Raw genomic sequence first — 16,080 nt, forward strand, 5'->3', positions numbered from 1 at the left:
TGTCTTCAGAAAAGGTGACTTCTCAGAAGGGAAAAGCAGCTGACGAGAGGTCTTGAAGGCACCTTGAACATTGGCATGCTTTCCTCTCTACTAGCAGTGTAGGCTGGCTGTAGTTTCATATGTGGGTCAGTAGTAGATAATTCTATCACTTTGTTTACTGGTAGATGGCAAAGACATCCCCGGGGATTAATTTGCCAAGGTTACACCTGCAGGAGCAGGAAGCAGAGCGGAGAGATCCCTGGGGCATGGGGAAGGTGGCCCTTGGTGTCTGTACAAGCTGTGTGTGATGTGGTCACACCTTATTTCAGAGCCGTCAGCCTGTCTCCACTAGAAATCTTGCATGGTCGGCATTTTTATGTTGCTATTCAAGAGAATCTTGGTCCTGGTGGCAATGGACCCAGTGGGCACTGCTGCATCACTAGGCACCCGCGTGGACCATTGAATGGGTTTCCACCTGTGGAGCCCTGTTCTTTCAGCGCTGTTTAAATAGGGAGAACGGTTAAAAAGCTCCCATCCTTGGCAACCAAGTGCAAACAGCAACAAAGACCAGCCTCCTGCGAACGGCAGCTTTGGGAACCATTGGGAGCTTTCCGTATCTGTAGCAGGTCCTTGCTTCTGCTGCAGTAACGCGCTCCATGGGACTGTGCTGGAAGCTGGGGCTCAGTGGGAGAGCTGTTGTTCTGCTGGAGATAGCCACGCTGGCATGCCCCCAGCCTTTTTACATGATCAGCTGCCTTCTTTGCTTTTCTACCCCCTCCCCGTATGTCAAGTTTCAGTGTTTGTGGAACCAGGCGGTTTTATGCACTTGTTTTTTGGAATTAATAAAACCTGAAACTATTCCTCTCCTGAGCCCCCGGCAGCCTGGCAGCATGGTGCAGCTCCTAGAAGGGGCTGATACGTGATAGTATATCTGGGATGTTTGAGTGTTTGGGTCTGTTTGTCCTCCATTTGTGCTCCAGATCAAGTAGTCATCATTAGCATTTGCAATGGGCACTCGGCCTTTTGATGCCAAGCCTCTACACAGTCTGTGACCTGTGTAGGGGGGACCTTCTGCTGCACATCACTTGGGAAGGGCTCAGGAAAGGTTAACAGAGCTGTTTATCCATGTTTTACAAGATTTTTTACTTCTTCCTGCCTTTCCTGTCCTTACTCAGGGATGGGGGGAGAAAAACCACAACAGATTTCCTTGCAATATTGGTTTGAATGTTCTGGAAAACAGGAATCGTGAGTCATTGGTCCCAAATTAACGCTTGTGCACAAGGCTGAACTGACATGTAAGAGATGGGTCACCTCTGGAGACAGGAAGAGTGGGGTATCGCGCTCATAACTCTCAAGGCTATGGTTCAGCTTGCGTCGGCTCTTCCGTTTATAAAACCCTCATTGGAGAGGCTTGTAAACACCTTTGTGTACATTGGTCTCAGTCTGGAACTGAGGGTTTCGGCCTGGGAGCAGGTTTTAAAAACAAACAGCTCTCTTTGGTTGCTGTTACGCTTTCAAACTCAACGTGTAAAAGTTCCTTTACCTGTTCTTGGAGCCTGCAGAGCTCAGCAGTTTCTGGAGGAATCTGTTCTGCCAGGTTTCTGTTGCAGAGTGGAAACACAAGGCACAGGTTTGAGGTGGAGTTCTGGATTTTGAGTCCCCGTGGTTCTGACCTGCTTGCTGGCATCAGCAACAATGGGGTTCTCTGCATCTCCCAGGAGATTTTTGCCAGTTGAAAGACACTGGGTTTATTTCTCTTTGTTTTCTCTGTGTGCCCACCTTTTCTAGACCCTGCCTTCCTCACAGCAAAGCAGCCTGATGCAGATGGACCATTATCTTCTCTGAGTCACTGGGTGATGTTAATACTGAGCATGGGAGAGCACCCCAGGGCTGCTGGGGCTCAAGGAGCAGGCACTGCCCTCAGGCTGAGTGCTCCTTTAGTCCTTAGATTCACTTAACACGAAACCATCTCTGGTTGTGTGTAAATGCCTCATCTGAGCCAGAAGAGATCCAGAAGAGGTTAGTCCATCCAGCTTTAATTGCCTCCTGTGACAAAGATGTCTGTGAGGGTCCTGTGCTGATTTCTGCCCAAGTGAAGAGGTGTCTTGGCTGAGCAGACAATCTCCTCCCTAACTTTGCTCAGCTACTCTGTGCTATTGTGAGGCACTACTGGCTTTGGCTTTCTCTTTTCTTTTTTGGCAGGGCAAGAACAGGACAATATTTATACCCCTTTTCTGTCCATCATGAGATCATTGTTTTTTCTGTAGTGCTTGACCTTTGTCATTTTGCTAACCAAGAGTGACTTGAAGGGTGTCGATTTAATCAAGCTTTGGAGTCCTAATTGGTTGATATTGGTTAAAGTGCCAAAAAAAAGCTTCGGAACCTACCTAGATTAAAAACAAGTATCCCAAATCAAGATGAAATTCCTCCTTCAGTGGAATGTGGTTTGGGAAAATACTTCACCACTACAACTGCTTTCAAAAGGTTGACCTTGGATCGTTAATCTTAGAAATATGCAGTGCAAATAAGGTTTTTCCCCCTTTTTTTCTAGAAAGGGAAGAAATGCCATGTTTCTCAAAGCACCTCCCTAGAATTAGGGGAAGCAAACCCAAAACGCCAGGGTAGTTGATAAATGGAGTACAGGCTAATCCAGGAGTAACAGGAATTTCATGCCTTTAGGATTGGCTTTATCTTGTTAGTTTGCCATCCCTTTTTCTTTGCTCTCCTATTACTCTTGTTGCAATTTGCTATCCATCAATGTATGCATGTTTTTAAGTGCTTTAATTTTGTATGAAATAATAAAGCTGCAGCCTTGAAGCTGAGATGCTCCATGTTCAGCTCTTGGTAATATACCTTATTCCCATGCTTCATCCAGGCTGCTTGGCTTGGGTGGCCTGGAACCCTTGCTGAGTATTTGGGGCCATTCACTTTCTGGCATCTCAGAAACTCCTAATGAGGCTGCAATTCAGTATCTGTGGCCGTGCAGTCCCACAGTTAAGCCCACTGTGTGCTGGGTGGTTATAGGTGATGGATGGGGGCAATAACGCTTCCAGGAAGGGAGGAGTGGAGCTGTCACATATGGCAGGTTGGGTGGGTGTCAGATGAGCTGCTCTCTGTTCAGCCCTGCCTCCTGGCAGCTGAGAGGCCAGCCTCTTAGGAGTGGAGATGGTCACTTGCTCAGGCCATAAAAAAGACTGAAAAGTGCCACTTTGGATGCTGGAGATGGTCTTTGAGGGTTCAGCTGATGACAGCTGAATCTGCCTCCACTGCTTTGAAGTGGTGCAGGAGCTGGGTGTGCCTCTGGCTGGCCACGTGCAGGGGAGGTTTCTCCATCTGAAACGCAGTTTGTGGTGGATGGTTTCAACCATCTAATGGAAACCAGATAGCTCCTCATCAGGTGAGGGTGCCCTCCCTGGCTTGGCATCTGGACACGGCCATCACTGCACACTGTTTGTCAGTGCAAACCTGCTTTTACCTTTCTCGCTGTTTCCAGTTGTTTTGGTAATCTGCTCTTCCTAAATACATTTTTCTATGATGATATGTTTGCTCTTCAGTCCTATGTAACAGCCAGCTCTGTTAAAGCAGGAGGGCAGTGCTGGGGGAGCAAAAGACATGGGCTGAAGAGGAGGAAGGTTTGAGCAATAGCCATTCTCCTGCACTGGCCTGTGAGCCCCCAGAACATGAGTTGTTCTGTTGTTTAATTAAAAAGACCTGTTTCTGTAAATGCTCTCGCAGGGGTCAGTATCATTGGAAGATATGCTCTGTGTTAAAGTTCTTGCTGACGGTGGCAATTGGAGGTGACTAATTTCTAGAGTGTTTCGTCTTTTATTGGCCACAGATAAGGAAGGAAGCAGGGCTTGTCACGGCGTTTACTGGTGGGGTGGCAGTTCCCAGATTTTACCCTGTTAAAGTGCATGTCATTTCCAGTTGTGCTTTACTAAAGGGTGTATACTGTCATACTGTGTATTTATCAAGAGTATTTTCCAGTCTGTCCCAGTTTTGAGAACTATTTTGCAGGATTAGGTTTGTGTGGAAGAATGTGCTGGGTTTTTAATAAATTAGGAAGTACATATAGCACCAGAATTGCAGTGTGGGACAACAAGGAAGGCTGCTCTTTTTGGCTTTTTGCAAGAGCGTTGTTGAATAAGGCTACCTGACGCCAAGCACTTGGCTATAAAGAGAATGATCTTTAACACAGAAGAGTTAATTTCTAATGAAAGGGGAAACCTTGAGGGAGAAGGTGGAAAATCAGTAAAACAGAAGTGGTGGAGTTTCAGCTCTTGCAAATATAGGCAACCAATAGTGATAAAGAGAAGAGGTTAAAACAATGCAGATGCAATTGGAAAAGCTGTGTTTGCTGGAGGGACTGAGACATGTTAGAAGATGCTCTGAAAATAATAAATAAAAAACAGAAAAAGGAAATGTGTAAAAAAAACCCCTTTCTTATTCCCGTCTATCTTGTGCCAGGTCCCACTTTGATTTCTGTGTGCACCTGCAACCCTGTTATGGCTAATAATAAAGGTCTGAGCAGGCACAGGTCTGCTGGAATGGAAACATAGTGGGAATTAGTGATTCTTTTTATAATGCTAATGTATTTGGAAGAGCGTTTTTAAGGCTTTAATGTGTGAAGGCAGTTCTGAATGTATATGGGGTGTAACATATCTATATTAACTGTTTCCACTGTATTATTTCGTATTTTTAATGCTTGAAGCCTTGTTAAAATGGATTTTATGGACGTGCACATAATGCATATAATTGTCCATTTCAAAATGAAGCAAGTGAATGCAATGTCACATTGTAGTGTAACACAAGTCTGTGTTAGGGATTTTTTTGTGATTATCTTCTTTTTCCTTCCCTCTGCCTTGAGCCCCATGCAGCCCGTGCCTTTGTTCTTCTGGCTCACTCAGTCATTACTGCTTGCATCTCCAGGTTACAAGAAAACAGCCAAATGCTGTGGTCATTCATCTCTGAAAGCTTATTATGGGCTATCAGGAAAGAACTATAAATACATATCTTGTTCCCCTCTTGCATTGGGAGATGCTTCCTCAGGCCATGAGTAATTAGGTTGGCCCACCTAAGCTAATTACAAGCTGTCTCACCATTCAAAATACCCTCTGGGTACCGTTGTTATGACTCTCTCACCAGGTTAATGGGTTTTCTGTACTCTGAATATTACGTTGACCTTTACCACCATGACCAAAAATGCACTGCACGGGACCATTTGCCATGCCAGTTTCTGACTCGTTTGCTGCTAAGAGCATTATCATTTCTCCCCTTTGAATGATGAGCTGAGAGGGAAAGGGCAAAGCTTGTCTTGATCAAGCACTTTGGTGTTCTTCCATTGGTTCAATAGTGCAAGTCCAAAAACTTCTTTGAGTCGTTTGACTGCAAGGAGGAAGCAAGCAAGTCCTTAATGTCCTGGATGTTTTTAGATTTGATCACTTGCGTTTCTGATGCCATTACCTTTCAGATCTGCTCAGTGTTGTCTGGCAAACTTAACTCACCCACTTATCTTCAGGAAAACAAATGTACCAGTTATTGCCTACTAGAAGATGCAAGTTGAGCTGTGTGGTTTTTCTTTTTCAGCCGGCTTGCTGTGATTTTGTTTTGACAGCTTGAGCAGTGTTTCACTTTGCTTTCATTTTCACCCTGTCAAAAGAATTTTTAGTGCATTCCCCCCCGCTTCTGCCTTCCCCTGCCTCTTGCTGTCTGTATGGATCAGTGCACTGAAGCAGTGACTTCCTCTCATCTGCATTGCTGGTTTGCAGCGTCTTGTGCTGCAGAGGCCTGAGCTGAACCTTCCCAATGGGAAGCGCAGGTCAAACCTTGGCTATCAAAATGGTCAGCATCATCTGCCATGGGTGGGACATGCGGGAGAGGTGGTAGGGGTAAGTAAGCCTTCAATGGGGAAAACATCTTAAACAGTTTGCAAGTTTTCTTTATTTTTCACTTGACTTGTGCTGTGTTTCTTCTGACCCACCCCAAGGAGCAGTGTGACTTCGGCTAGATCCTCTCAGCTGCTTGTGGTCAGTCGTACAGAACGTTGTTCTGCCTCCATGTTGCATAGGATGCAGGAGGGATGCTGTTCCCAGATGCAGAAGCTGGGTTGTTGAAGTTGTGTGTGTAAGGGTTTAGGGGTTTGACATACATTACCACCCTTGGCAGAATTACACCCCTTCACAAGCCCTTGTTGCAGTTACCATATATTAATCTAGAGACTCCACATGCTGTTGCTCTGAAGCATTGCCTATAATGGAAGAAAATAGCCTTTTAACTAAACCAGTTAGAAAATAATAGACTTCCCATCAGGCTTGCTTGAATATTGGCATAGTTAAGCTGACCTGGTACTGCAAGGTTTAGTGATAAGTGAATGTCTGAGCTATACTGATTTAAATGAAGGAAAGCTGAAACCGGGCTTTAGTCAATCTTCGTGACAGCAGTTTCTGCACAGCCTCAGTAGTGGAGCCTTACGAGAATCAAGAGCAGGAGGGTGTCATGCACATCTTCTTTATTCTTTTCATCAGGCACATACCTTGCACTGGCACAGTGTGTGCACAGTGCTCTCCCTAGCCATGAAGGCTGCGGGGCTGTGCCATGCTCCCTGCAGTCATAAGTATGTCTGATCCCCGTGGGGTTTATGCTAGAGCTGTAACAGGTAGAGCTGTGATGCATTGCTCCCGTGTCTCGCTGCCCTGGGATATAGTCTCTGGGGACTAGATACTGCTTCTCTGCCCACAACGAACTGAAGTGATCAAGATCACATATCAAATCCCTATGCGCTTTTTTCTTCTTTTCTCTTTTAAGCTTGGATTAAATTTTAATGCATTTTCGCTTGTTTTATGGGCTGTATGTGCCATTCCTGCTGCTTAACTTTATTTCTTGTAACCCTTGAGTTCAGTCACAATGCAGTGACACGCAGGTGACTATATTGCTAAGTCTTTCAAGTTCTCCCCCAGTCTATAGGAGTGTGCTTAGGACAAACAGATGTATTTGCATAACTGGTCAAATGGAGGTTAGTGTGAAATAAAATACACGTGCACGTGTTCCTCTCGGCCTCCCCTGATGCTGGGTCAAGGCTGGCTTATTTTTTCTGGGTCCTCCCATTGTCAGAACTTCTCAGGGATCTGGGCTTTGGTCCACTTGCTGTCAGTAGTAGTTTACTTTGCTTCTCAGTCAATTCTCCAAGTTTGCTAACCTCCCCCCAGGCTATCGTCTGATGGGTCTGATAGTGAGGGGGGGGAAAATATCTTTCTTGTAGTCCAAACATATAGCCCTTTCAATTATGTATAAGTGAAGTGTTCAAAGGATAACAAACCTTTGAAGTTGGCTCAAGTATCTCTCCTCCTCCTCATCCCCCACCCTCCCTGGTGCCTTATCATAGTTGTGGGCTGAATTTGACATTCCCTGGGTGAAGCAGAGGGAGAGAATGATCAGGAGAAACCCAACCAGGGCTGTGCTAAGACAACACTTCTGGCTTGGGCCATCGCCTCTGCCAGGTAGGGTCCTCTCTGGGGAAGTACTGCCATGTACTTGTCCTCTTCTGGGATTCCTCCCAAAGCAGTCACTGCTGCTGCTCCCTAGAGGGGACTAGGGAGTACATGGACCGGCAATCTGACAGACTATGGCCCTTCTTGATAGATGAAGTGAATTCAGTGCCTTGAAGCGGGGCAGTTCAGTGCTTCAGTGACACACAGCTCTGCTGGAGCTCTCTGAATGGCTACGGGCCCTGTTAAGGTTTCGCCTCAAGTCCTGACCTTGCAGCGTGCCCAGGCAGTTCCCCTCTCAGATGTCCCTACAGCCTGGGACCCAGCATGATGGTTATGCCTGGATCTGCTGTGTGAGGTGCTTTGGGCAGGGACTAAGAACAGGACCTGAAGTGAGGGGAGTGATTCAATGCCAGGAAGGTCTCTTCCTTCAAAAGATGGATATTCTTTGGCATGTACTTTCCTGGAGCTGAGCGTCCTGGTCCTCTTCTGTCTCCTGCCTCTGTGAGGTGCAACCACAGCACTGTCCACGACCAGTGTGGTGGCACTAGAGCTTGTCATGGACCAGCATTCACATCCTCAGCACTTGATGTGTCCAAGGCCAGGGTGCCTGTTTATACAACAGTCAGAGATATGACTACAGTGTCTACCATCTCCTGGGCTTTCCAGGCCCAATTCTGAGTTGTTGGTCGAGAGACTTGCAACCAGGTTTCCCTTTGCTGATGCTGGAGAGAGAATGTAGGTGAAAGGAGGGGGGGGGGGGGGTTGGGGGGGGGGTGTTAACTGTGGAAAATAGCTTTTCCTTTCCTCTCCTGTGAATATACAGTGCTTCATTCTGCCTAGAGTTTAGCTACAGGTTCCTTTTGAAGTGTTTGTTGAAGCTGGAAGTGGTTACACTGGTAGCTTAACAGACATAAAAGCAGTGACTTGAGGCAGCCCGATAGGAGACAAAGTGGCAGGGGGTTGTAACTGACTTATTTACTGCAGCCTTGAGAGCAAGAAGCATTACAGAAAAAAAAACCTCCTATAATGTTTAAAAAAGGCTGTTGGATACAGCTCGGGTATGTTTTGTGCATGCTGCTGGGAGGAGTCATAACAGTAACGCAGCAAAGCCCTGTACACAGTGTTACTGCTGGTCTGTCTGAAAGCTTCATTTGCCACAATGAAAACCTGCAATTTGTTCTACTTGCCAGCTTCAGTTGTGTTTGCTTCCAACTGTGCATTGCTGCTTTCCGGATGCAGGTCTTTTAGGCTGCACCCCTTTGGGGGGGTGAATTGTTTCTTCTGTTCTCAGTAATTTAAACTTCAAAAGAGCTGGATTTTGCAGAAGTGCTTTCTCTCCACGGAGGTGTTTTATCATAGTTGATATTTGTAAGGCAGGACTCTTCTATCAATACTAAGCCTTGGAAATGCCTTTCTCAATGCTCTTCTGAAGTTGTCCCCTCCAGTCTCACCATCCAGCTGAACCATGCAGGGCTCGGTGCACTGGAACATTGGTGCCCGGTGGTGGTGCTGGGAGGGAGCAGCTTTCCTCTGTTTCGCCCTGGTGGGACCAAGCCCTGCACTTGCATTGCTGTCCTGGGGGTTGCTGGGGGTCCTCAGCAATCTCTTGGGCCCCCGGCTGCTCCCCTTCCTGCAGTTTGGAGTGAGTACAAGTAGCAGATCTCATAAAGACTCGTTTGGGTTTTGGCATTTAAGACATTTTACAGGCAGAAATCCTGTCTCTGTCATTCCACCTGCCCAAGGCAGTATGTAATAAACCTCAGGGTCTCTGGACATCCATAAACCACTGCTGGTAAATGAAATAGCTTTCACCTGTTTACTTTCTGATACATTTAGTGAATGTGCATTACATTGTTTTTCACTTGGATTTCCTCTGAACCAATGGCATCTTATGTCCCTTCAGGAACTGCATGCAGCAGTACAATGAAAGCCATAAAAGTAAAACATGTGGGTTGCTTGTGCCCAGCAAGACTTGAAACTAAAACCAACAATAAAAGGAGGAGTGCTGTCTTCCTGTCTGTCACCTTGCATGGTCCCTGGTCCCCCTCTGCAGGGCTGCTGGAAGGCATGGGGAGCAATTCAGGATGAGTTGCTGGTGGTGATGCTAAGAGATTTGGGCAGAGACTGCCTAGCAGTTACCCTGGATGTGAGTTCATACCTGAGAACACAGTGCACACCATGCCTTGTCTTCAGTTTTGTGGGTGACTTAGATGTGACTGTAGATGCTCATTTAGCCTTTGCTTGGCAGAGATTTGTTTCCAGAACAGACAGAGTGGTTTGAGAGGTTATGAAGCCCATCTGCTGTTTGCTAGTGCTGTTTCCAGTGACGGTGTGTGTGGGGGTGAAAGTGCTGACAGGCTGTTTCAGTGCAGGTAAAATGGGTTTGGTCCAAACTGTTAGTCAGCAGTTGAGTTCATGAGTTGCTGCAGCTGTGTTTAGCACACATCTGCCTATGTTCTTACATTACTTCAAGTCTCATAATCTGGACACGATTGCTCATCTGCACAAGAGCAACTCTAAAATGACTAACCTGCTGGTTTTAAGTCACTGCTGTACTCAGTCACTTGGGCACTGGTGGAAGCAGCACTTGCCACTTACCATGTAGCACATGCTTGGGACGGAGCAGTGGAGAGAGGGATTCTAATTGCCATTTCTAGTTTCACTGGTGCTAAAGGATAGGAGGAGTCTGGATCTGACATTCTCTGAACAACCATCCCACCACATCTCAGAAGATGATAGCAAAGTGCCGAATCCTGTTTGGTCTGTTCCCACCAAGAAGGCAAATCAGTGGAAACACCTCTAAAATAGTTGCAGCCATGAAGAGAGGACAAAATAATATGGCACTTCGACAAAAGGACTCAGTTCTGTTTATTTAGATGCTAAGAGAATGGGGTTGAATAAGAATGCGTGGCATTGCTTTCAGCACGTCTGGCATTTTGCTCTATAGTTTTATGTGAAAATGAGGTGCGGTTTTAAGTTGCAGGACCTTGAATATGATGGTGTTTTAGTTGAAACTTCTCAAACAGTAGAATGCTGGTGCTTGTGGGAGGACTGAGGTTTTACAAATCAATGTCTATAAAGTTGGATTTCTGAGTTCATGTAGACAGCAGAAAAAGGCGTCTTAGCAGTAAAATAATAACAACAGTAACAGTAATAAAAAATGCCAAGTGCTGAGTATCTTTGAGCCTTCACTGGCTGCAGAGGGAACTGCAAGATGTTCAGCACATCCGATACTTCCTGTGTACAAGATCCAACTATGGATTTGAGTGCCTGGCACCTCTAGTAAACATCTTGAGTCATGTAATGTAAGCTCAGAGCTTAGGACAACAAAATGAGAATCAGATGCTCCCTTATTTTTTTTTTCCTTCCCTGTTTTGGTCCTAAGCCAGAAGGTTTACTGTGGAATACAGCTGAATTGCTTGCTTTATCTCATAAAACAAATACGCCTTTGTTCCTCTTTCAGGCTAATGTTTTCCTTAGCTCTGTGCTGTGGCTTAGCTATACCCTACCTTCCCTCTTGATCTTTTTGATTTTTCTCTGAGTGTATGCAGTTATAACTGCCTTGAGTTCAGCCTTCTCTGCTAGCTGCCAGGCTCCATGCCACAAGGAGCCTACTGCATGGGCTGTGGAGATGTACTGATAAATCCTTTGCTTTTGTGTTAAATTCTTTGTTTTGTTTTGACATCGTATGTATCATTTCCCATTTGAAACTGCTTTTATTGTATGGTTGGAAAACACCTCTTACTTGGCATTGGCAAAGGAAGCAGAGTCTGAAAGGGAAGAAAAAAATACTTTAAATTAATAAGCAGTATTTTGGGGTTCCTTTTGTTACGTGCTCCCTTTTGAACTCTGTAAACCAGCATGCCGACCTAATTCACAATAGCGTCACTGTGTTAAGCTGCACAAGTAAACACTTTAAATGGGAGGAAGCACCTGCGTATCGCTATTGTCTCTCTTCTTCCATTAGCAAAAGCCTCTGGGCTGGCTCTGCTCAAGCCAAACCTTCCAGTGAGTGGGAGTCCACAGGCAGCAGTAGGCAGAAAGCAAACCTTGCTGCCATCAGGCTGGAGCAGCGAGTGTGTGTTGAAGGACAGCCGGTCATGGAGGGGAGCGTGGGGGTACGTGCAGGCACCCGCAGACGAGTGGGCTACCAAGTGCTTGCACATCTCCTTGGCCTGGGCCCCGAGAGAGCGGGGTGTCAGGACTACTGGAGTCGGCAAGGTAGGTCCTGCAGAGCTTGCTGTACTTGAAGCTGTTGGTGTGGCTAGGGAGCCTGGTGAATCCTGAGGCACTCTCAGCATACGTGATGCTCTGATATTATCACTGTTGTCCCTCTTACTAGGTTTGTGTAGCCAAATGTTTGACTTGATTGCTTTCCTGTTGAGTTTATACGTTTTCATGGAGCAGCGCTGTTGTTTGGTGAGGAACTGGTTAAAGTGTCAGGGTTATAGATACAACCTGTAAGAAGTTTACAAGGCAAGCTTTAAAGCTGCAAAAGCTGGCTTGCATAGAAGAGCCTTAAAGGCTAAAATCTCTTTAGTTTACCCAAGATAGGTCAGAAGGTGACTTATCATGATCCAAAAGTATCTGCAAAGAGAGGATCTTTGCTGGTAGACAACTTATTTTAATCTAGGAAACAAAAGTACAAAGCAGTTAATTGACTTGAAGCTAAATTTGGATAAGTTCAACTTAAAAAACACTAGGATGGATTTTCTGTCTCCATTGCTGTGTCTGTGCCTAATGAGAAATTGTGGGCAGTGCAGAAATCGCTGGATAAAAAGTACTTAGCACTGTATACAGGATCTTGTTAAAGTAGTGTTGCTTTTGGATTTCTAGGGTTTCAGTCTCTACCTGTTAAAGACATTTGGTGGTGGTGTAGTACCTGGGGAGTTGCAACTACATTTCAGTTTAGTAAATGTTCATTTCTTGGAGTTAGAGATCTCTTTGTCGAGATGTTAGTAATGATTTTATTAATCCTTCTGACACCAGTTTCCACTTAGGAGAAATTGTCTGTGTGCCCTCTAGTGGAAAAACTGTTTATATGAAGGCTTCCAAATTCTTGCAAAAAACAGGGAATGTGTGAGAAAGGCCATAGAGGAGCAGAGCAAGGCTGGAGAGATGAGGGATCGCACGAGGCGGATGTGCTCTGTGCTTCCTCTGCTTCAGTCCTCACAAAACTGCAGTGCTGATTACATACACAGACGTGTAACTCTTTCAAATAGGGGAGATAAGGGAATGTGGATAGAGAAAGATTATCCATTACTTGTCAGCTTGGTAGAGTTATTCTGGATGACTTGAGGAAAACCTGGTCCCGGCAAGCTCTGAACTGTTGGTGTTTGCCATCGGTGTCCCCTGGGGATGTGGTGGGAAGGGAAGAGAAGCAGAGAAAAGCCCACGCCAGACTTTCAGTGGGAGGAGAAGGGAAGACCCAGAAAATGAGAAGGATTCGAGAATCTGACCCTGTTTCCACAAAAGAAGTTGCAGAGCAATTTGTGTGCAGCAGAGAGGAGGAGGGGAGGAAGGGGGGTCCAAAAGGAAGTCTGACTTGTAAGGAAAACCAAATAGGTGAATCTGCCCAACTTCCCTCTTTAATGGGATAACCAGTTAGTGGGCAAGGGTGGCTGCTTATGTTACCAAGGCTTAGGAGCAGCATTTCAGATCATCTTGGTGAACAACAGAACTCATTGGGCAACATGATGAGGTATGGGGAAGAGGAAGGTGTGGTGGTGGCTCTGGAGGGGAGCAGGACGTGAATGACTGAATGCAAGAAGAGGAGCAGCGGGCAGAGTGGTAGGGGGGGGCCTGTTGTGGATGCCGCACTCAAACAAGTCACCAGCATCCTGAGGTTTGAGGAAAGGAGTCAAATCTCAGAGTCATCATTACAGAAGGTTTGTGTGCAAGACAAGCCTGATAATTGCTTCTCGCTGCACTGAGGGGTGCTGGGCTGTGCAAGGCAGGAGGAAAATGGTCATGCTTGTAAGTCTGGAGGTGAACCACACAGATGGGAAGGCTTGGTAAAGGAGGCCAGAGGGGGAAAGCTGAAGGAAGTGCATTTGGAAATATAAGCCCGAGTGTAGGCAATACATTTTCTGGTGCATAAAAGATTTCTGTAAGAAGAGTGATCATCAGCTTTTAGTACCCACAGGGGGAAAATACCTGGATTGGCCTGAAAAAACTGTTCAAGGTGTGGACTGGGGGAGATTTTCTTACTGTGAGGGTAATGAAGCAATAGCTAAAGAAATTGCGGCTCTGCTTCACTGGAAGATTTGCAAAGCAGTTAAACCGGTGCCTCTTGCCGATGGTGTGATTGCTCCCCTGCCCTGTTGCCTTCTGTCCATCCACCCATCACGCAAGGTCTATTCTGCTCATTAACCCAATGGTTGGACTTTTTATTTCTGCTGCTAGAGGTGCTTTCAGGGGCCAGGGGTCAAATCCAGTAGCAGTGTTGTGGGCTGTTGCTTGGCTTTAGGATATAAATTCTGCTCTCAGTGCAGCCATGAAAACCTCAAGCACAGATGTAGATCTCAAGCAATTGCTGCTATCCCATACATTTTCCCTTCTCCCTGTTTCTTTCTGGAGTGGCTCATTTGGGATGTTATGTGAGTAATAGATGTGAATGGGATGGAGTCCCACACCCTGCTCCCATCACTGTCATCCACTTTTTCGTTGTGCTAGACTGTCATTCATGTTTGTTGTGGTTATAATTGCAGTTGCAGAAACGGTTATAGTGCTGTTTATTTGCTGTGTGTCGTGAGTCACTGTTTATATTTGCTGCTGTTTGCATTGCGTCTTTCTCTCCTCCCTCTGTCTTATGCTTGCAGCCTCAGCTCTCCCCTGCTGATCTTGCAGCCTCTTCTGATTTGAGGCTATGATGCTCTGTTCTCCTGAGCACAAGGAAAAAGCAAGATGACAGTGAAGATCCAGGATTAGGCTTTTTCTGTGTATCTTTTTCTCTTTCTTTTCCTCTTTCTCCTGGCATTTTGTAAGGGCCCTTGTTCAAATGAAAAGGTTCCTTGGAGACTCCTTCCCTGAGATCTCTGTGCTTAATTCATCTTATTTCTGCCAGGTAGCAAGATGGATACTGCTTTTCCTAGCTTGCAAATTTCAGGGAAGGGGGGAAAATCATGTTAAAAAGGCCTTTTTTGAAGTTACTGAGATACCCATGCACAAGTCCATCATCTGCTGTCAGAGTTTACAAGCTTGGTGTCTGCTGCTCACACTGCCAGAATCACAGAATCACAGAATCCCAAGGGTTGGAAGGGACCTAAAAAGATCATCTAGTCCAACCCCCCTGCAAGAGCAGGGTAACCGACAGTACATCACACAGGAGCCAGCACCTCTTCTGTCCAAAACAAAGCCAAATACCCAATGCTCTGGGTTGGGGTATCTGACCACAAGGCCACAGCATGGCCCCAGTTGCAACCAACTGAGGCCAACCAAATTGGTCTCTGGGAAGGGCTGTGGATGGGGAAGGGGCTTTCCCAGTTCTCTTGGCCTCAGGCAATCCCTTGTGCTTCCTCTTTGTGCCCCTGGTAAAGTGCTGTCTTTGCTAGCAAAGAAAACCATACAGCTCCTTGTCTTGGAAACCTGAAAGGTACCATCTTCAAAGTCGCTCTGTATATTTATCAAGGAGAAACAGGCAATTTGTTTGTGTGAGCTTACTGGAGCTTTGGATTACAGAGCTCCATGTGGAAGAATTAATGATGGGTCCCAAGTCTATCTCATGTTGTCCACCAGCTCAGCATGTTTGATTGCGTATCCACTGTAAAATAGCTCCAAGCTTCTTGTGCCTCAATTATCAGCCTCAGTAGAGTGCAGACAGATATTCAGGTATAAAATGTCCATTTTGATTCTTTAAGTGATCTCAGGTGGCCCTGAAATGTAATTTTTTTTACTCTATTTGTAATGCAAAACCTTTTAATCATCTGCAATTTATAAATCCCTAGTTTGGTATTTGAGTGCCTGTAAGAAAATGCTCATGTTTTGTAGATAGTAAACAGTGTCAGAGGAAACAGGAAATAAATGGTGTTTTAAATGGTGTCAGTTCCACAACTGGAATGTATAATTTAAGTCACTTATATTTAATCATCCTTTAAACACTGAATGTCAGCCTCTGCTGCTTGACTCACTGGAAGCTGACAGCTTTTTAGTGCCAGTATGGTAACACTTGAAACTTCCTTAAGCTGCTGTATGCTGCGATGTGGCTCTTTTCTGCATGTGTTGGTGCTGTATCCACAGCTGATTGTCCAAGCCTGGCTGCAGCTGGGTGCAGGGGTTGGGCTCTGCTTTGCCTCCCCCCAGCCATGATTTCAGAAGTCTCAATTGTTTTACCTTTATATGGAGCCATAAGATCTGCTGTAAATACCACAGCGAACATAACAGCTGCTGAGGGTGGGATTATGGATTTGGGGTCCGTGTATAACAGCTAAACATATCCTAGCAATTCAGCAGGTTGAAAAACAGAGTGGGTAAAGCTGTGTGCATCAAGCTCGGGATGTGTGTGGTGGGGATGTTTCCTGCTGGAGTGAGGTTGTGCCTGGTTCAGGTTGTGGTCCAGGGCCTGGAAGTGGACAGCTTTGATTTCCTGCAAGGAAAAGGTGTAATGTGGGGTGCA

At 45.8% G+C, this 16,080-nt stretch overlaps 1 protein-coding gene across 21 annotated transcripts in view; it reads left to right on the forward strand.

Annotated features, from left to right (window-relative positions):
• The window catches only part of MAGI1 (membrane associated guanylate kinase, WW and PDZ domain containing 1), a 343,164-nt gene that overhangs the window by 34,461 nt on the left and 292,623 nt on the right, over positions 1-16,080 (forward strand). The window contains exon 1 of one of the 21 annotated variants that reach the window (XM_065687798.1): positions 11,479-11,687. The exons of the other annotated variants lie outside the window; for them this stretch is intronic. Coding sequence (XP_065543870.1) covers positions 11,567-11,687 — 121 coding nt within the window. The 5' untranslated portion in view covers positions 11,479-11,566. Of the gene's footprint in view, positions 1-11,478; positions 11,688-16,080 lie in introns of those variants that run through there. 21 annotated transcript variants of the gene reach the window in all.

This window comes from Lathamus discolor, chromosome 7 (assembly GCF_037157495.1).
Source record: "Lathamus discolor isolate bLatDis1 chromosome 7, bLatDis1.hap1, whole genome shotgun sequence".
Classification (NCBI taxonomy): Eukaryota; Metazoa; Chordata; class Aves; order Psittaciformes; family Psittacidae; genus Lathamus; species Lathamus discolor.